At 42.9% G+C, this 21,373-nt stretch overlaps 1 protein-coding gene across 1 annotated transcript; it reads right to left on the reverse strand.

Moving 5' to 3' along the window:
* Positions 1–1,882: 1,882 nt before the first annotated feature.
* Positions 1,883–21,283, reverse strand: LOC133531847 (uncharacterized). The gene is made up of 12 exons (XM_061870241.1): positions 20,913–21,283; positions 18,999–19,143; positions 17,995–18,131; positions 15,576–15,596; positions 12,572–12,709; positions 10,898–10,976; positions 8,661–8,739; positions 7,206–8,117; positions 6,278–6,894; positions 5,389–5,709; positions 4,751–4,803; positions 1,883–2,057 (listed from the first exon to the last, which is right to left on the reverse strand). The coding sequence occupies exons 1-12, from the start codon at positions 21,152–21,154 to the stop codon at positions 1,883–1,885; spliced, it is 2,919 nt and encodes a 972-aa protein (XP_061726225.1). The 5' UTR covers positions 21,155–21,283.
* Between the last annotated feature and the right edge of the window lie 90 nt (positions 21,284–21,373).

The raw sequence follows: 21,373 nt of genomic DNA on the forward strand, positions 1-21,373 counted from the left end.
GCAGCAGCTGGCGCTGCAGACGAGCTTCGCGCCCGCTGACTGGCGGAGCGGACAGCACGCTATCGGAGGTTACCCTCCACCACTACGGGACTGCAGACACAACAGTCATCAGACTCACCACGGGGACTCTCGCCATGCGCGCGGCGCGGCGCAGCAGCTGGCGCTGCAGACGAGCTTCGCGCCCGCTGACTGGCGGAGCGGACAGCACGCTATCGGAGGTTACCCTCCACCACTACGGGACTGCAGACACAACAGTCATCAGACTCACCACGGGGACTCTCGCCATGCGCGCGGCGCGGCGCAGCAGCTGGCGCTGCAGACGAGCTTCGCGCCCGCTGACTGGCGGAGCGGACAGCACGCTATCGGAGGTTACCCTCCACCACTACGGGACTGCAGACACAACAGTCATCAGACTCACCACGGGGACTCTCGCCATGCGCGCGGCGCGGCGCAGCAGCTGGCGCTGCAGACGAGCTTCGCGCCCGCTGACTGGCGGAGCGGACAGCACGCTATCGGAGGTTACCCTCCACCACTACGGGACTGCAGACACAACAGTCATCAGACTCACCACGGGGACTCTCGCCATGCGCGCGGCGCGGCGCAGCAGCTGGCGCTGCAGACGAGCTTCGCGCCCGCTGACTGGCGGAGCGGACAGCACGCTATCGGAGGTTACCCTCCACCACTACGGGACTGCAGACACAACAGTCATCAGACTCACCACGGGGACTCTCGCCATGCGCGCGGCGCGGCGCAGCAGCTGGCGCTGCAGACGAGCTTCGCGCCCGCTGACTGGCGGAGCGGACAGCACGCTATCGGAGGTTACCCTCCACCACTACGGGACTGCAGACACAACAGTCATCAGACTCACCACGGGGACTCTCGCCATGCGCGCGGCGCGGCGCAGCAGCTGGCGCTGCAGACGAGCTTCGCGCCCGCTGACTGGCGGAGCGGACAGCACGCTATCGGAGGTTACCCTCCACCACTACGGGACTGCAGACACAACAGTCATCAGACTCACCACGGGGACTCTCGCCATGCGCGCGGCGCGGCGCAGCAGCTGGCGCTGCAGACGAGCTTCGCGCCCGCTGACTGGCGGAGCGGACAGCACGCTATCGGAGGTTACCCTCCACCACTACGGGACTGCAGACACAACAGTCATCAGACTCACCACGGGGACTCTCGCCATGCGCGCGGCGCGGCGCAGCAGCTGGCGCTGCAGACGAGCTTCGCGCCCGCTGACTGGCGGAGCGGACAGCACGCTATCGGAGGTTACCCTCCACCACTACGGGACTGCAGACACAACAGTCATCAGACTCACCACGGGGACTCTCGCCATGCGCGCGGCGCGGCGCAGCAGCTGGCGCTGCAGACGAGCTTCGCGCCCGCTGACTGGCGGAGCGGACAGCACGCTATCGGAGGTTACCCTCCACCACTACGGGACTGCAGACACAACAGTCATCAGACTCACCACGGGGACTCTCGCCATGCGCGCGGCGCGGCGCAGCAGCTGGCGCTGCAGACGAGCTTCGCGCCCGCTGACTGGCGGAGCGGACAGCACGCTATCGGAGGTTACCCTCCACCACTACGGGACTGCAGACACAACAGTCATCAGACTCACCACGGGGACTCTCGCCATGCGCGCGGCGCGGCGCAGCAGCTGGCGCTGCAGACGAGCTTCGCGCCCGCTGACTGGCGGAGCGGACAGCACGCTATCGGAGGTTACCCTCCACCACTACGGGACTGCAGACACAACAGTCATCAGACTCACCACGGGGACTCTCGCCATGCGCGCGGCGCGGCGCAGCAGCTGGCGCTGCAGACGAGCTTCGCGCCCGCTGACTGGCGGAGCGGACAGCACGCTATCGGAGGTTACCCTCCACCACTACGGGACTGCAGACACAACAGTCATCAGACTCACCACGGGGACTCTCGCCATGCGCGCGGCGCGGCGCAGCAGCTGGCGCTGCAGACGAGCTTCGCGCCCGCTGACTGGCGGAGCGGACAGCACGCGCGCTGCGCAGCGCGAGCAATTGGACGATAAAACCGCGGCCGCGGGGCTACACAAGAATTATTTTTCATATAAGAAACATCTTCAAAACTTTACAATAGCCTACGAGGGCGGTTTGAGGAGCCAGTGACTTTATGTAAAACAAAAATCATGTTAACATATAAACTTTTTCATTACAATTCTGAACTCTTTGGTAGCTAGCAGTTTTTTTTTTTAAAGGCGTGGTAATAAAAAAGTTGTTGAAGCATATGTCAAATACGATCGGAAAATTGTTGGAAAATTGAAAAAAGCGAATTTCTTGAACATGTGTTAATTAAACATTACTTTTTACGTGGAAAAACTATTAAAGAGACTGAAAACTGTTTAAAAAAATGTTATGGAGAATCTGCTCCTTTTCATGGAATGGTACATATGTGGTTTACAGAATTTCGTTCTGGACGTACCACTACCAATGATGCAGAACGCTCTGGAAGGCGGATTGAAGTGACCGCATTCTAAGGGCTATTTACACATTACTTCAAAGTAACACTCTTACACTAAAATGTACACTTACACTGTACTGATTTAATTTTCTTATTTAAAATTTTCAATAATTTAGTAGATGCCCCTGAACTTTTGCAAAATATAGATTTACGCGTGCCCCGTAGAACGGAACGTAGTTGTCGCAACAAAATGTAATTTAGTATCAAAAGCAGCAGAACTAAACATGCGCAGCACGCATACATTAAACGCACATGTAGGTTGTACAATGGAAAGTGCCAAAACGTAGACATATTTAGCAGCTCATTAAGATTGTTTAAGAAATTAGTTTACTTTTCATTAAAATAAAATACCTGAATAGCTAAATTAAGATCTCATTACATATTCTGTCACACATACATATGCATGTAATTTATACTTATACTTATAGTGATAAGTTTTTATTAATATTTGTTTACATATAGGAAACTATAGGTCTATAACTAGAAAGATGTTACTTTATATACTTATCTGTTTTGTAAGACTGTTTGTGTCTTAATAAAAAAAAAAAAAAAAATTAGAAAACTAAAATGGGATTAAATACGAGGGTGGTGTGATAAGTCAGTGACTTTTTGCAAAAAAAAAAAAAACTTTTTCACCTTTTTTAGTTTTATTTGCCTACATAATCTCCTTTCAACTCCATACACTTCATCCAACGATGTTCCAGTTTTTTAACCCCTCCAAAAAAGATTTTTTGTCAAACCCTAATAATATGCTTCAGTTTCAGCTATGACTTCCTTATTTGATGAAAATCTTTTCCCACCGAGCCATTTCTTCATGTTTGGGAATAAAAAAAATCACATGGGGCCAAATCTGGAGAATAAGGTGGGTGGGGCAGTATTTCGTAACGCAATTCTACTAATTTGGCTGTTGCGACTGTTGACGAGTGTGCAGGGACATTGTCATGGTGAAAAAGGATTTTCTTCTTTGCCAGATGCTTCACAACTTCTGCGTTAAATTTTTCCAACAAAGTAGCATAATAAGGGCCATTTATTGTTTTACCTTTCTCTAAATAATCTATATAAATAACCCCTTGGCTGTCCCAAAAAACAGTGGCCATTACCTTCCCTGCCGAATTAACGGTTTTCGCTTTCTTTGGGGCCCGTTCGTTAGCAGAAGTCCACTGTTTTGACTGATTTTTCGTCTCTGGCGTATAATGGTGGATCCACGTTTCATCGACCGTCACAAATCGACGTAAAAAATCATTAGGATTACGCTTGGATTTGGCTAAGCATTGCTCGGAAGTTGTTTCACGAAGTCGTTTTTGATCGGCTGTCAGCAAACGCGACACCCATCTTGCGGAAAGCTTTTTCATATTCAAAATATTATGCAAGATATGAAAAACTCGTTCAGATGAAATGTGTGTAGTCTTAGCTATCTCACGAATCTTCACTCGACGGTCACCCAAAACAATATCGTGAATTTTATTCACGACATCATCAGTGGTCACTTCAATCGGCCTTCCAGAGCGTTCTGCGTCATTGGTAGTGGTCCGTCCAGAACTAAATTCTGTAAACGACTTATGTACCATTCCATGAGAAGGAGCAGATTCCCCATAATATTTTTTTAAACAGTTTTCAGTCTCTTTAATAGTTTTTCCACGTAAAAAGTTATATTTAATTAACACACGAAATTCGCTTTTCTCCATTTTCCAACAATTTTCCGATCGTATAGGACATATGCCTCAATAACTTTTTTATTGCCCCGCCTTTGAAAAAAAAACTGCCAGCTACCAAGGAGTTCAGAATTGTAATTAAAAAGTTTATATGTTAAAATGATTTTTGTTTTACATAAAGTCACTGACTACTCAAATCGCCCTCGTATTTAAAAAATACAAAAAAGACAAGTTTGTACTTTTGTCAAGCAAAACACTTAGTCTAAAAAATAAAATGATTGTTGTTTTTAATAATAATATTACGTTGTGTGTAGTAGGGCACAGCGTAGCAGATGTCATTCCAGATCTAGAGCAGAGCCTAACTGGGGAAGTACCTCCAACAGAAAACCGCAGCCAAATAACACTAGACCCTACTCATAGTGTTGTGTTCCTGCCGGTGAGTAAGGTTGCCAGAGCTCAATGAGGGTACGGAGTGTATGGTCGGCAACGCGCATGTAGGCCCTCTAGAGTTGCAGGCGTACATAGGCTACGGAGACTGCTTACCATCAGGCGGGACGTATGCTTTTTACTACCGTGTAGTATAAAAAAAATTGTTGATATTTACTCACCCTCGCATACTAGTAGACTTGATGTGATCGCAATCTTTTTCGCCATTTATACCCTGCGGTACAAAAAATCTTGGTGTGAATTTATATGACACTCTTTCTAAATCTGTTACTACTCACAATCATGTATTCGTGCTTAGACAACAGAAAATATAGTGTCTAAACATTTTACCTCATACAAGAATACAAGCGGTCCTAGTATGGCACCCTGAGATACTCCCAACAAATGACTTCGTTTACATAATTTTATAAGTCTTCCATTTACCAATACAAGTTGTATTACAAAATCATAGTAAATATTAACTCATTAGATTCATATTTTCAATATAATTTAATATTATAAAATAACGACGTGTTACACAATGTCGAATGCATTTGAATGGTCATAAAGTAAAACCTTTGTACTAATATTGTGTTCAATGTGTTCCATATTCTTATATTCTTCATTCCGTTCTATATGTCCTAATTATTCGTTTTCGCAGGCCGTAGTTCTAACTTAACCTAAGTATGGCAAGAATGTTTAGGACGAATAAGTCTTAGGACAATCATTACATTATGCGAACGAGCGTTATGGGGATGTCATTTTATGATACAAGTTATTAGGGATTGCGAGGGTGACGCAAACTAAAGTATATACTCACGGCCAAGTTGTCAAGCATCCGCTGCAGTTCAGCTTCCTTGACCCGTTGTCGCGCTCTCCACACGCCGAACTCGGAGCCATCCGCGGTACGTCGCTGCGACCCTCTCCGCGAGCCCTCGTCGGAACCTGACTCATCTGTGGTGCGTCGCGGTGTCGCTCTGGAGTCGGAACTCGACTCGTCCGTGTTAAGTCGTTGCGTTCTCGAGTCGCGTCCCGACTCCGTGGTGCGTCGCAGTGTTCTCCGGACGACCAAGTATTCATCCGCGTCGGGCATCCAGTCCGAGTCGGATCCGCTGGATGGCGAGGGAGTCGGGCCGGACGTCTGCGATCATGGAAACTATTTAATCATATGTAATATGATTTTACACCTCAATTTTGAACGCTTTTTGCTCTAATGAAAATGATCTACAATGTCAAATTTTGATCGGTTTTGGTTGCAAAAACTACAAGTTTTACGAACTGCTCCGAATTTTAGTTTCCGTGTACTTTAACTCTACATCTACTATGTAGTTTGCCTCCAAAACAGGACCACCAATGAAGATAGAAGACAATTACAAAACATGCTCTCACACTTGACGTATAAACTTTTTGACAAAGCTCTTATGAAAGACGAAAGTATTTTTAAACTAAAAGTTAGGGAGGGAGCTTTCTTTTTCATAAAAGTCTCGATTGCAAAATTCGCTTACCCCCCTCATAACAAAACAATACAGAAGAACCTATCACAATATACACAAAAAACAAACAAAAATATAATTATAATAAAAATACTCACACATACATACTCAATATATATATAAAGAAATGCATGTATGTATAACAGTGAAAGAGAAACCAGATAAAAGGATCAAGCAGGTGATACAAAGTGTAGTAATTATTTTCCTAAATCTCACCCGTCTCGCTCGCCTGGGCGCGACCTGCGCCGTCAGCATGCTCCTATTGTTCCGTCTCACTTCCTCTATATCCGGCAACTCCACTTTCTTCGCTACTCTGTTTCCCATTTTCCCCTTATCGGTCAAATCAATTCTTTGCAGGACCACGGAACAGAACTTACACATTCTTAACAATGGTATGTTATTTTTGTTGAAAACGAATTTCGGAGGCAAAGTTGAAACGAAAAAATTGAATAAGGAACCAGGATGGGGATCGGTTTTGAATAAAGTAAGGGGTGGAGGCGAGTTTCTGGTGAAAAGTGGAGATGGACCCAGGGATGGGGATGGGGTTATTCTTGATAAAAGTGGAGGTGAACCAAGGGGTGGGGGTGGGGTTATTCTAGATAAAATTGGAGTAGATACTCTTTCAGGCGTAGGTGGTACTGGTGATGACGTATTTCTTATAGGTGACCTAGACGGTGAGAGATGTTCAGTTTTTATTGGTAGAGATTCTGGGGATGAAGGTTCTCTCGTTGGAGATGGTGATGGTAATTTAGAAGATTCCCGAGATGTTGGATGGAGTAAACATCCGTCGATTCTCTCCAGTAATACTACTGCGTACATGAGCAGCTTTGGATCTACGGACATCAATAATTTCAGTTAATGAAAATGTTTACCACTAGAACAATAGGTATTTTGTGTCTAAAACGCAAAACTTTTAGATGTTTCTGATAAAGGAACCATATTACAAAAAAAAAATGAAAATTCATAGTTGCACGAGACCATCATGCGTTGCAAGGTAAAAACTTAATCAATTTACTTGACAATGTAATCTAAAACTTGTGTACAAAACAAAACTACTAAGTAAAAAAATGAGAATATTCAAAATAGAAGTATTTAAACACGATCATTCAATCATACATAGGTTAGGTACATAAGTGATTCTTACCTATACTTCCCTCTTCTTCTCCCAGTTCCGTCTCTTTCCCCCCAGAACTGTCGCTGCTGCGACTACCATCATCAGAACTTGATTCCTCGTTCTCTTCAACATCATTCGTCTCCCCTGTCACTTCTTTCATAAGATCACTAACTGTCACTTTACTTCTCTTTGTTTTGCTTGTTACTCCCCCATTTACTTTCCTCTTTTTATTGCTATAAACATTCGGGTTATATTCGTGGAAGCGATTCGTATCTTCTGCATCACTATTACTGCTTTCATTTTCACTATGAACGTTATCATCTATAACCAAATTTCCATTGCTTGAATCACTAGATTCTCTTTGATGTCTTTTTTCTGCCTTGTTATTTGTCTGAGATTCGTTATCATTGTCATTTACACTTGGAACACTATCTTCATTACCGTCATTAGGAACTTCAGCTGTTTTATCAACATTGGGTGTAAAATCTTCGTCGTCGCTATCAAAGAAGATTGTCGTTTCAAAATTATTAACGTCGAACTCTTGCAAAGCTTCCAAAACATCTGTCTTAGGGCTCGGTGCGTCTAGATCTACTATCTCTTTATTTATGTCTATAGTTTTATCAAATTGTTTTGATATTTTTTTCTTTTTACTACTTGCAGTATGGTTTTTATCAGGTTTGTTGCCATGTTTACTTGTCTTTAGCTTTTTTAAGCGTACTGTAGGTTTATCAGACGTATTTGCAGTGACATTATCCACAATCATTACTTTGTATTTTTCTCCCGTCTCGTCACCAAGACCTTCTCTTGTAGAACTGACGGCTGCTTTTTCTTTCGTGGTCACTACCTCTTTAGTCTTATCTTCTTCTCTAATATCTTCTGATAAGTCTATGGTCTCTAAAGTTTTTTCTACTATAGCTACATCATCGTCATCTTCGGCACGCGCTGTTAGAAAGAATATAGAGTAATTGTTTATTATTATTTATTTTTACTTTATTGCACATAAAAATAGTATAACAGGCAGACTTAATGCACCTAGGCATTCTCAACCAGTCAACCATAGTTAGCGTTAAGTATAATTAAGAGTGAAGCAAATGTATGTATGTATGTCACTTTATTGGATATAAACAGGTTAACAGAAAACAGACAAAACAAAATTTAAAAAAATGTTATGTACAAAGGCGACCAGCCAACCTTATAATTGTGTTGTAACAAATCTTACACTTAAAAAGAAACCTCTACGATTATTAACCAACACGAAACACATTACAAAATATGTGGCTTTCTATGTATAATGTTGTCAAGAAAGCATTTTTCACTAAAATGGGCAAGTAGTGAAAAGTGAAAAAATTATCAGTCAGAAAAGCAGTAGAGTTGGACCACGCTAAGTTTTCATGCCAAGTGCTATGTCAAGCATGGAGCTTATATGCATATTGCAGGCAAGTTTGTGAAAAGTTAGCGTGGTCAGAGTCTGTCGTCATGTCGTACCCGTGTCGGAGTCGGAGGAGTCGTCGTCGCCGACGTGCCGGGGGACCGGGTCCTCGCCCGGCGCCGGGCCGCGCTCGCTCTGCAGACATACCATTGACATTAGCTATTCGGGATGTAATTGTTTACGTGATACAAAATATATTTACGTGACTGTACCCATTACTATGAGCAGCTTTTGGAGAGCAATTAACCCTAAAATCTCAAAAAAATGAAGGTATCCCATACTATTCTCCGTTTCTATACCCGTATTCTCCGGAAACACGTGGGAGGAGGTGCGCTCGTTCACAGAACAGGGACTAACAAAGGTTGCTGGGTGGCTCCACAATAACTTACTCACCCTAAACACAAGTAAGACCAACTATATCTGTTTTACAAAATACAACCGCACACAGCCAGGCATCGACTTCACAATAAGGATCCACACTTGTCAAAATAGCACTCAAACTGAGTGCTCCTGTACCGCCATAGATAAAGTCGAGCGCACAAAATATTTAGGTATAATGCTGGATCAACGTTTAACTTGGTACTCTCACACAGAATGTATTATGACGAGAATAAGAAAACTTATCTGGACTTTTAAAAATTTAAGGCATGTAACTACTAAGGACATGCTAAATAAAATATACGTTTCTCTGGTTCAATCAGTTATAACATACTGTATTACTGTATGGGGTGGTGCCACAAAAACAAAATTCTTAGAACTAGAGAGAGCACAAAGGTCATTGCTTAAAGTCATGTACTTTAAACCGTACCGATTTCCTACCACTGACCTATACTTATCTTGCGATTTGTTGTCTGTCAGAAAACTCTATATCTTAAAACTAATTATAAAAACTCATAAGAAAACCCCTTACAAACCAATAATAGATTCTCGGCGTAAAAAACAAACCAAAATAATTAACCCCCCTATTTTCAAAACAGTATTTGCAAGGAGACAGCAGTCAGCACAATCTGCTAATCTGTACAATGCGATAAACCAAAATATTGACATTCACTCTACCACTACCCACGACTGTAAAATTAAGGTTGTTAAATGGTTGAAAACAAAAAGCTATTTTGAGATTGAAAACTTGTTGCTAAATACTTAACTACCTAATCCATGCGGGTTTCAAACACGTGTAACATACGTGCACACACAAACACAAACACACGCACACACATAAACACACAAACACACACACACACACACACATACATACACACACACACACACACACACACACACACACACACACACACACACACACACACACACACACACACACACACACACATACATACACAGTCGCTCACTCACGCGTTCATGCATATTTATAAGAGTATCTACTTATAGGTTAATTATAAGAAGCAATAACTCTCTGTAAGCTATGCCTTTTAGAACCAGCAAAATTGTAACAACTTAGTGAGTACCTAACTAATTTAATTTAAATTTTATATAACTTAATAGAATATTATTTTTATGGCCTGTATATGTAATGAACACACCAAAATTGTAAGCTACCACTACGGGAGAGCGGTGCTTCTTAATACAAGTATATTCATTACTTAAAAAGAGGCATCGGCACAGATGTAAAAAGCTACTTATAAGTTACGAAATAAATATTTTTCATTTTCATTTTCATTTTCATACTAGAGTTCAATTCGACAAGATACACAATATGGTAGGTATGGAAATCAGTTTTTTTTTATATACATATACCTTGTTTGATACAAAAACGAGTAGCGAGGACACGATGCTTGCTAAGTAAATTACGAGGTTGAAAAGCTTGCTTATATCACTATTATACACAAAAAAATCTATGAGTCAACTAAAATAATACTTTTTCTACTATACATCCTAAATAATAGTAGTAAGTATCTCAGTAGACGAAACGATAGACCAAAGATATCAACGGGCTTCTTTTCCAAAAAGCTCGTTGATGTCTTTTGCTCTATCCTTTGGCTTTATCATTTTGACCGCGGCGTAACGCAATTAGTCTAATTCATTATAGTTCACTAAAGTGTTTCATCATTGTGTTCAGTGAAAAGTATGCGATTATAGTTTGGGTCTCGAAGTCTTAGTTCCACGACGAGTAGAAAAAGAATTTAAACAATTAATTTCATCGCTTCCGGCAAGATTCGAACTTGCGACTTGTGTGAACATCGGTCTAATCGCTCTACCAACTGAGCTACCGAAGCCTACCAGAAGCGAACGATGCTTTCCATTCAATACTTATTGACTTAATTAGTAGAGTTACCGTGGGCGGCGCCACTTGTCCCGACGTCACCAGATGGCGCCAGACCTGGTGCGCCGACCTGGTCACCACGTACCCATATCTGCAACATTTGTATTATGTTTATTTGTTTCTGTAATGTTTAGGAAAAGTACAATGAAACAATCCATATGCTAACTCGAAGAGAACTGATTTATTTTCACCAAGCCTACCCTCAGTACATGCATTCCAAACCTACCTACATATACAACAGTTTCTCTTTATTAAGGTGCAGCGGATCCAGCCAGGACAGTTTAAAAAAAAATTGTAGTGCTTTTTTAGATCACAATATAGTTGCCAAAAATAGAAAAGCAATCTACACCTTTCTCTGGTAACTTCATGGATTCGAAACCTCATTAAACAATTTACAAAATAGGTCTAAAACACTCCTTTAATTTATTAAACTATTTTTTCACAAAAGTTTAGTAAGGAGAAAATTTCTTTTAAAATGCGTAATGTTATTTTTGATCGATTTCATCGATTGCTTTTTTCCTTCAAAATTGATATCCACGACCCCGAGCACGCCTGGACAGTGTCCAGCAAGCTGCGTCCGGAGAAGGACCTGAACTCATGCACCTTAAGGACAAAACAACACTTGATTAATGGAATTTAAGACACATTGGACGAATCGCGTAACCGCTACTCCGTACAAACATATTCCCCATTTTCCTAACATTAACCTAACAAGGTTTCCTGCGAGCTATAGCTTAGTGGAGGGGAAGCGGGGTCAGTCCGGTCCTGGGGAGTCCCATCTGCGCGTTGAATCGTCGACGGGCGTCTTGTTTCAGCTCGAACCCTATACTCTGCGCGCTATTGCCTGGTGGAGGAGAAGGGGGGGCCAGTCCAGCCTGAAGGCGGCTCTGGAACCGATGGCGGGTGTCTTGTTCAGCTCAACAGTCTCTAGTATTACCTGCGCGCTATTGCCTGGTGAAGGGGAAGGGGGGGCCAGTCCAGCCTGAAGGCGGCTCTGGAACCGATGGCGGGTGTCTTGTTCAGCTCAACAGTCTCTAGTATTACCTGCGCGCTATTGCCTGGTGGAGGGGAAGGTGGGGCCAGTCCAGCCTGAAGGCGGCTCTGGAACCGATGGCGGGTGTCTTGTTCAGCTCAACAGTCTCTAGTATTACCTGCGCGCTATTGCCTGGTGGAGGGGAAGGTGGGGCCAGTCCAGCCTGAAGGCGGCTCTGGAACCGATGGCGGGTGTCTTGTTCAGCTCAACAGTCTCTAGTATTACCTGCGCGCTATTGCCTGGTGGATGGGAAGGGGGGGCCAGTCCGGCCTGAAGGCGGCTCTGGAACCGATGGCGGGTGTCTTGTTCAGCTCAACAGTCTCTAGTATTACCTGCGGGCTATTGCCTGGTGGATGGGAAGGGGGGGCCAGTCCGGCCTGAAGGCCGCTCTGGAACCGATGGCCGGTGTCTTGTTCAGCTCAACAGTCTCTAGTATTACCTGCGCGCTATTGCCTGGTGGATGGGAAGGGGGGGCCAGTCCGGCCTGAAGGCGGCTCTGGAACCGATGGCGGGTGTCTTGTTCAGCTCAACAGTCTCTAGTATTACCTGCGGGCTATTGCCTGGTGGATGGGAAGGGGGGGCCAGTCCGGCCTGAAGGCCGCTCTGGAACCGATGGCCGGTGTCTTGTTCAGCTCAACAGTCTCTAGTATTACCTGCGCGCTATTGCCTGGTGGATGGGGAGGGGCACCAGTCCGGGCTTGCCGCCCATCTGTGCGTGAAACCGCCGGCGCGTGTCTTGTTTCAGCTCGAACCAGCGTTTCTGAAGCGCCACGGCTGACATCTGCACGCGGCTGCAAATAACAATATGTCATCAGTTTTTCTTCACTCATTCCCATGGGCGCAGGTACAGGCAGGAGGGGGGGAGCTGCCCTCCCCTAGAGCTCAAATTTTATCATGCCCCTCTGCGGCGTAAAATAAATTCCGAATAGTACCACTGAAAATCCGCAACATGGCGAAGGCCAAATATAATCTGGTCAGGATTTATTATGAATATGAACTCAAGTGTGTTGTGCTGTGTGTTTATTTGCCGCCGTTTATATTATTTGACTACTTATTCTTTTTTTCTTTTTAATTGATGGTTATGCATTGATTTGATTTAATTTTTAATTATTAATTTTTATGAATATGCTAGGTGTACCTAGATTTAGAAAGAAAGGAAGAAAAATATTTTATTTGCAAACACATAAACACAAACAATAAGGTAAAAACAATAAATGATCAAAAGGCTCGAGCTCCACAACCGTGCTGCAGCGCGGAGGCTGCAGCGCTGACTGCCAGCATTTTTTTTATGTTATAGTATAGTCAGCAAACGAGCAGACGAGCCGCCTGATGGGAAGCGGTCATCGTCGCCCATGGACTTAAGCAACATAATAGGAGCCACTTAACCGTTGCCGCCCCTTGAGAACCCTAAATACCCGCTTCTTGAAGAATCCCATGTCCCATGTCCACAAACTCTAACCAGGAAGACACACACGAATAACACAGGCTATGGAAACTGCGTGGAGGGATCTTTCTCTTTTACTCCAATGAAGGCCTAATTAGAGTGACAGAGAATCATCAATCAGACATTTTTACCTTGTTGCCACAAATGGATTTTTATGAAAAAATATATTTCATACAATATTGTATTGTGCATTTAATACCTAAAAATTTAGGTTGTCGCCCTCTTGTAAATAATATTTACAAAAATTAAAACAAAAAAAATATTTTTTTAGGCCTTTCTAAATAAGTTAGAACCTTGTTTTTTTTTTAAATGTATTGCTATTTTATTTTATTTATCGTATGGCGTTTACACACTGGTTACATACATATAAAAAACTTAATTCAAAATTTACATTTCTGCAGATAAATACTCGCATCTTTTGTCAGGTGTTTAAAATCCTCAGCTGGTCCGTTGTATTTCGTGACGGGGCACTCGAATACCATGTGCTGCACCGTCTGCTCTGGGTGTCCGCATTCGCACGCCGCCGACTCGCTCCACCCCCACTTGTGCCAGAGGTACGCACAGTTACCGAAGCCAGTTCTGAGGCGGTTAAGTCTGCACCATATTTCTCGGCTTTCCGTGAACCCTTGAGGCCGTTTCCCTGGGTCTAACTCAAAAATGGTGTTGTCTACACTGTGCTGAGCCTCCCATGCTCTCATCCACGCTTGGTCGTCCTGATGTAATGGGTTGTGGGTGTGAAAGATTTTGGCCGGTGGGTTTCGAGACTTGAGTCGGGTGTTTTGAAGACTGCTCAGGTCGTTATGTATCGGCAGTGAAGAATTATCAGAAATTTTTGTGACCTCTCGTATTAGGCATTTCTGTCTCCGGATGTCCGGTGGTGCTATGTTACTAAGGACCGGCAGCCAATACAAAGGCGTTGGCGAGATGCAGCCCGTGATTATTCTCATTGTACTGTTAAGCTCAACATCCACACCGGCCACATGTGCACTGTTCATCCACACGGGGGCACAGTATTCCGCCGTTGAGAATACGAGGGCCATAGCGGACGTCTTTAAACAAGCAGCGCTGGCACCCCATGAAGTTCCTGTTAGCTTTTGGACTATGTTATTCCTGGTCTTCAATTTTCCAGCCAACTTGCTAAGGTGGTTTTTATACGTCAGGCTCCTGTCTAGGGTTATACCAAGATATTTTGGGCAGAAATTATGGCGCAAAAGTGTCCCTCTAAATTTCACTTTTAATTCTTTTTTCGCTAACCTGTTCGACAAATGGAAGCAACAGACCTCTGTCTTATTTGCATTTGGACGTAGGCGCCAGTGCTGGAAGTATTCATCCATGGCCTTTAGGTCTTTTTCCAAAATAGCTTCTGTTGCTTCCGTGGATTTGTTCTGCGCTACTAAGGCTAGGTCATCAGCATAGGCGAATTTGCGTGAGGTCGTGACAGGTAAGTCGTGGATGTAGAGGTTGAAGAGCAGGGGAGCGAGCACAGATCCCTGGGGTAGACCATTATTCAAAACCCTCGTTTTACTGGGATGTTGGCCCAGATGTACTTGGAAGGATCTGTTTGTGAGAGAATCTTCGATCACTCTAAATATCTTAAGACACGGAACAGCTTTTAATAGTTTATAGAGATGCTATTAGTGCCATGTATAATACGAATTTTAAAGAAATCTAACCATTAGTTTAGCTTAGAAAAATTAAAAAAAAAATTATATATTTTTTTTTTATCCAAACCAAGGGGATTCCAGGCTTGAAATATTGTAAAATGATATCTTATAATAAGACCAATTAACGCTTCTAAGAAAGGTATACATTTCAGCCAGGGGCAGTTTCACTATAGGATTGCGGCTAGACCCTTTGAGAACTTCAATTTTCGCGGTTATAGCCCTAAATCGAAAGCGAAAACAATTCACGCTTCTAAGCAGGTGCTGCCCCCTACACTTCACGCTGGCTCTATTTCGCATAGTAGGGTCTGCCATCTAGTGGCTTCAATTTAAAAATGGAAACCTGACATAATGCTTCGCGCCAATAAATAGGGGGCACCTGCGCTGCCGTCTGCAGTTCATGCTCGCTAAAATTAAGCAAATACTCGTACACACACTATTTATAAGAGTAATTAAGTTCTGTGAAACATAATGAAATATTGTTATAGAATAAAATGAACGAACGTGAAAAGCGAAGTAAACGCAGTATTGACCGTGTGCCTCTCCACTTACTTTTTGGTATAGCCTCGGGCGCTGAAACCAAACAAGTTGAATTAGATATTTAATCATGACCACACACATGCATAAGCAAGTTAAGCGACCAGAGACACTGTATTTATAGGAGAAATAGTTCATTTGCAAAAATCCAATATTTATTCAAAATTCAAAAAAAAAATCTGCAAGTAGGCCTCAAGGGCTCTTTTACAAGTCAATACAATATTTATAGTAACATCATATAGTGACATGAAAAATACATAACAACATTTATAAATACAACAGCCAATACCTGGGTAAACATTACATTACAATAATCTTAAAATAAATAATTACTACAATACAATAAAGATGTAGTCTCTATGGTTAAAAACATATAAAATCTGGAGATGTAAAAGGTCCCCAATGTCAGAGTACTAATACTAATAAAATTTGGAGGTGTAAAGTCTCTCCAAGTGTCAAAATAAAATTTATACTAAATAAATAAACCACGTCTGGACTGTTAAACCATTCAACCATTCATCCATTTATTCAGTAAGCACACCTAAGGAAAAAGTTTCAAGATCGCTTTCACAAGTCAATACAACATTTACAGTGACATCATATGGTGACGTAATAAATACACAACAACACTTATAAAACAAATAATTGCTAATCATAAAATAAATAATTAATTCAATGGCAGAACATATGATGGGGCCAACAATGTTAATATTTGTAACATCTACTGTACTGTACCATATGTTCTTGTGAATAAACTTTCATTCATTGATTCAATATAACAGAGATGTAGGTTTAATTTCTATGGCTAATAATACATTAAAATTGGAGAGTTGGAGATTTGTTATCAGAGACAAAGCAACAAACAGCAGCCAAATAACACTAGGCACTACTCATAGTGTTGTAGTCCTGCCGGTGAGTAAGGTTGCCAGAGCTCAACGAGGGGCGGGTTTAGGGTCGGTAACGCGCAATAACTCCTCTGGAGCTGCAGGCGTACATAGGCTACGGCGACTGCTTACCATCAGGCGGGCCGTATGTTTGTTTGCCACCGACGTAGTATAAAAAAAAAGATATTTTCAGAGAAGAGTACTAATTACTAAAAAGATTTGGAGGCTCTCCAAATGATTTTATATGAAACAAATGTTTCTGTAGTTACATTCCACATGTGCCCCGTGCAGGATAAAAGTTCCCACTACGGGGTGGATTGCCCCAGTAACAGGGTCTACTCAATTTTTGCTGTGCCAGCGAGCCGCCTTACTCGTTGCTCAAGTTTCTCTTGACGTGGATCGTGGACGTTCGATATGTATGTATGTATGTATGTTTCGTGTTTTTATTTCTATGTACAATAAAGTATTTTATTGTACATAGAAATAAAAACACGAAAAACACAGTTACAGAGTAAATTAAATACAACAAAGGCGAACTTATCCCTGTATGGGATCTCTTCCAGTTAACCTTTGAGGAAATGAGTAAAACAGAAGTAACGGTGAATGAATGACAAACACAAACAAAAGTGTACAATCACTGAAATTAATGAAATGCACGTTTTAATTACACATTGATACAAATATACATAGATAGAAAAATAACCATAAAATAATGCATAAATAAATAGTAATGTAAATAAAAATAAATAAATATTCAATATATAATATAAATAGATATGAATTCAAACCAGAAAACTACAGGAAATTAAAAAAGTAGAAGTACTCAATGGAACTAGGAAGTCGTAACCAAAGTATCGGAAAGCCACAATTTTTTAAGCTTCTCCTTGAGTGATGCTACAGATTGGGATTGCCTCACGGACACCGGAATCTCGTTCCATAACTTAACGGCATGGACAGTAAAGGATTTCAGTGGAGGAGTCATATGGGATGGAATGCGCCCAGAATGGGGTGCAATAGGCCCTTTGGGGAGTGGAACCTGCCCAGTACGGGGTGGAATCTACCCAGTATGGGGTCTACTGACTTTTTGCTGTATCAGCAAGCCACATTGACCCACTTCTGCGGTGACACCCGTAGCTTATGACTTTCTAGTTTAAAATGTCCAGTATGGGGCTGAATGTGCCCATTACGACGTGCAATCAGTCCAGTACTGGGTGGAAATTGCCCAGTACGGGGCGAAATGTGCCCAGTGAGGGACGTAATGTGCCCAGTATGTACTCTAATATGCCCAGTACAAGTTCTACTCACTTCCTACTCTCACCCTCTGTAGTTCGAAACGGGGTGAAATGTCCCTAGTATGGAGTGGACACTACTCCGTACAGGGTGAAATATGCCCAGTATTGGGTGAAATGTGCCTAGTAAGGGTTCTACTCACTTTCTGCTGTACCAGCGCGCCGCGTTGACCCACTTCTGCGGTGACACTCGTTGCTTGTGCCTCTCTAGTTTTATACGGGGTGCAATGCGCCCAGTATCGGGTAAATGTGTCTACTCACTTTCTGCTGTACCATCGAGCCGCGTTGACCCAGTCATGTGGTGGCACTCGTCGCTTATTTCCCTCCAGTTCAAAACGTTGTACGAGGTGAAACGTGCCCAGGAGCGCTGACAGTTGCTCGTAGTTTTGGTATAGGCTCTAAACAGAAACGAAAATATAATAAGTTTTTGTCAAACAGTTCATTTTTGATACAAGCTTTTATCGTTGGCCGGATGGGGACTGCTTCGCGGTCCCTCTACTCAATGCGCCTGCACCTCGGCACCGCGAGCCGTGGCGCGCCTCTCGGCCTGCGCGGACGCCTGCTCGGAGTCTGACCTGAGGGACGCGACGGTCAGGGCCGTCGGCACTGATGCTTTCTGGGCATCCACTGTTTAGGGGAACCTCGACACGAAAGAAGATCGCTGACTGTACTTTCCTTCAACAGGCAACTATTACTCATTGAGACAATTCTAACGAACACAAACACAATTAGGTTGCGCTGTGTGTCCATCATCAGGTCGCTGAAGTTCGATGGTACCATAATATTGCATTGTCTGTCACCCAACTAACATATGCATTATGCATGTATTGTTTCAGCTCATTTGAATTATGGGAAGTAAATCTAATTTAGCTTGCAAGAGTTGACCCGGACATACAAATATACACTACAACGAAATAAAAGAATTCGATATTCTCTTGAGAATGTCGAAATCTTTTATTTCGTTAAAATATTGATTTTGATTCCCTATAAATTTGGAGTCTTTTATTTAGTTAAAATATTGGTTTGGGAATCAAAATTTATAGGCTACTTTATTTTGACCTATGAAATTTGGCAAGTAATATCGTTTTATACTCGAAGTACAGGGAAGATGTCAATTTTTTTTTAATGAAATCATAAAAAATAAATTTGTTAACAAAGCTTTACATTTGTACGGAATCTCCGGTGGGCGAGTCCGACTCGAACTTGTCCCGTTCTTCTTTTATCTTGACACGATATAAGAATGTGTTTTGACATGAAATGCCTACCTCGTTGACCATCTCGCCCCGGTACAGCAGCACCAGGTCCACGACGGCCCAGTCCACGGCGTGCAGCCGGCCGCCGCCGCCGGCCGCGTCCCCGCGCGCCACCGCCTGCCGCAGCTTGTACATGGCCAGCTTGCGCACCCCCCACCTGCCAACGACCCACGAATCGTTATTTAATGAAGCTGTCGGATATCATCAAGTCGACAAGTCTGCCGTTGTTGAGCATTTAGGACTAAACCGCTGGATTGAGCCGCATAACCCTAAAATTCTTTCTACTTTCTTATTAACTTAATTCGATTCTATAGTGGAAAATTCCGAGAAACCACTAGACGATGATTGAGAGTCGTATGATCTTTAAATCACGTTTAAGATGGTGTCAAAATAATCAAAACCAAATTAAACTGGACATTGACACCTCTCATCACTTTAAAAATGATTTCCGGAGGCTGTTTCTGGAGGTCCACAAATAAAATCAAACCTATGGCTGGTCACCCGGTTAGTGTTGATGGCGTATGTGGTTGATGGTATGCGTTGTTTGAATTGTATGTAAAGCTATTATTCCCTACTTATTGCTGAAATACTCATTTCTCCTAACTGAACGGACTACTTAAATGAAGTATCCTGGTCGCGGCACCGATTGTACTACTATTAGTATTTTGTTGCATGTCAGTATCCTGTCGTTGTCTCATTACGGACTACATTTGTTGTCTTTCTGGGTAATATGGTATTAAATGTCCTATAACAGTGGTTCCTAAAGTCGACTGGGCTCCGACCCACCTAACAAAAACTGCCAAATTCGGGACCCACCTTTTGGAAGTCGTAAAAAGGGGGCATACAATATTATTGATAACGCGCAAATAGCCCGATCGCTCAGAATTTTTTACCAATACACAATAAAACAATTTTATTTCACGCTACTGTTCGGAAATGTGGCAATAGATGGTCTAAAACCAAGGCAATAGATGGTCTAAAACCAAGGCAATAGCTATAGCACCTGAACCACCACTACTACAATGTTTCATTGTTATCATCATCTGTCATTGGTAATCACTGTTATCATCATCTGTCATTGGTGATGGTAAAAGGTCTTTTTTGGCGCAACTTATTCCTTCAAAAATAAAATTTGGGTATTTATAGGACCAATTATTTGTTTAAAAGAAAAATAAACGTCAAAATCATTCAGTTCATGCTTAAGGCGTTTTTACTTTTGTAGTTGTTTGTTTTTTTTAACAAAAACGCTTCTAAGTCGGTTTGAATAAAATAACTAAAAATAAAAATGTTTAATGAGTTAGCAAAAACAAAAGGTTTGAAGCAAACAACAAAAAAAAACGCCTCTTAAAAGTAATAAAAAAAGTAAAAAAGGCGGGACCGGAAAATATTGAATTGGATAGTGTAAATTTAAAGTGACTAAAAAATACAAGAAACACGTGTCTACGCTATAAAAATGAGTTCTACTAGTGAAGAAAATATAAATGTTCCTGGCAAAAATACGGCAATTTTTTTCAACAATTGTCCTAACGCCAATATAAATAATAATTTATATTAATGTACTTGCATAACTATATATGCAAATGTTTTCTTATTTCCTCGCAGTAGTCGTGTAAATGCCTCGGCCGGAAACGATACAGATGGCCTTGTATTATTTGAGCTCAAACTCACTCGTCCATCTTTCAGCGGTTTTCCGGCCTCTCCTACAATATTTATAATATTTTTTATGGCAACAGATTAATGGTCACGAAATAATAGAAGTACGTTTTTCTGCCATTTTCTGTCGTCGGTTCTGCCATTTTGTGAAGTGAAAATTTGACATTTAGTCATTTACAATTTTACAGTTTCTTGCCAAAAAACAGGGAGCCTTCCTGCCGCCCTCGCAGTGCAGGCCCGTTCCCTATAAAAGCGGCCAACGGTATCACTCACCAAGTCTGGAATATCCGGTCCTCCGTGGTCCCGAGTCGCCGAGCGACTTCCTTGATGGCCGCACTCGTGGCGAAGCCGTGCTGCTTGGCGGCGCGCCGCACGCCGCGCACGACGCGGCGCACGAAGGCCGCGCCCGCCGCGCCCGGCGGCACCGGCACCTGCAGCCGCGGCGGGGAGGGGGCGGGGGCGGGGGCGGCCCCCGCGGGGTGCTTCTGGGGATCGACACACATTTTATGTAGCATTGTGACACTTCTGGCAGCGGTGTCGCTGCCTTGCCACTGAAATGAAGATGAGAGGAGTCATGCGGGAATAGATCTATACCTAGCGGACTCCACTCCGGCCGCTCCGCTGGATTAGGTATAAAACACATCTTAACGATGAGAACGGCAGAACGCTGAACACATCAGTCCAGACGTATATTACGTGTACATCCCGCAAACTACACAAACGCCGCATTATAA

Source organism: Cydia pomonella, chromosome 26, assembly GCF_033807575.1.
Source record: "Cydia pomonella isolate Wapato2018A chromosome 26, ilCydPomo1, whole genome shotgun sequence".
NCBI lineage: Eukaryota > Metazoa > Arthropoda > Insecta > Lepidoptera > Tortricidae > Cydia > Cydia pomonella.

Bases quoted from the DNA above. Each gene is read 5' to 3' on its own strand.
- LOC133531847 (XM_061870241.1), bottom strand. From the start codon at position 21,154: ATGCTACATAAAATGTGTGTCGATCCCCAGAAGCACCCCGCGGGGGCC. The intron at 5,710-6,277 runs GTGAGATTTAGG...CCATGATCGCAG, and splicing joins CGCCCAGGCGAGCGAGACGG to ACGTCCGGCCCGACTCCCTC. The intron at 2,058-4,750 runs GTGAGTAAATAT...ATTCTTGTGTAG, and splicing joins AAGTCTACTAGTATGCGAGG to CCCCGCGGCCGCGGTTTTAT.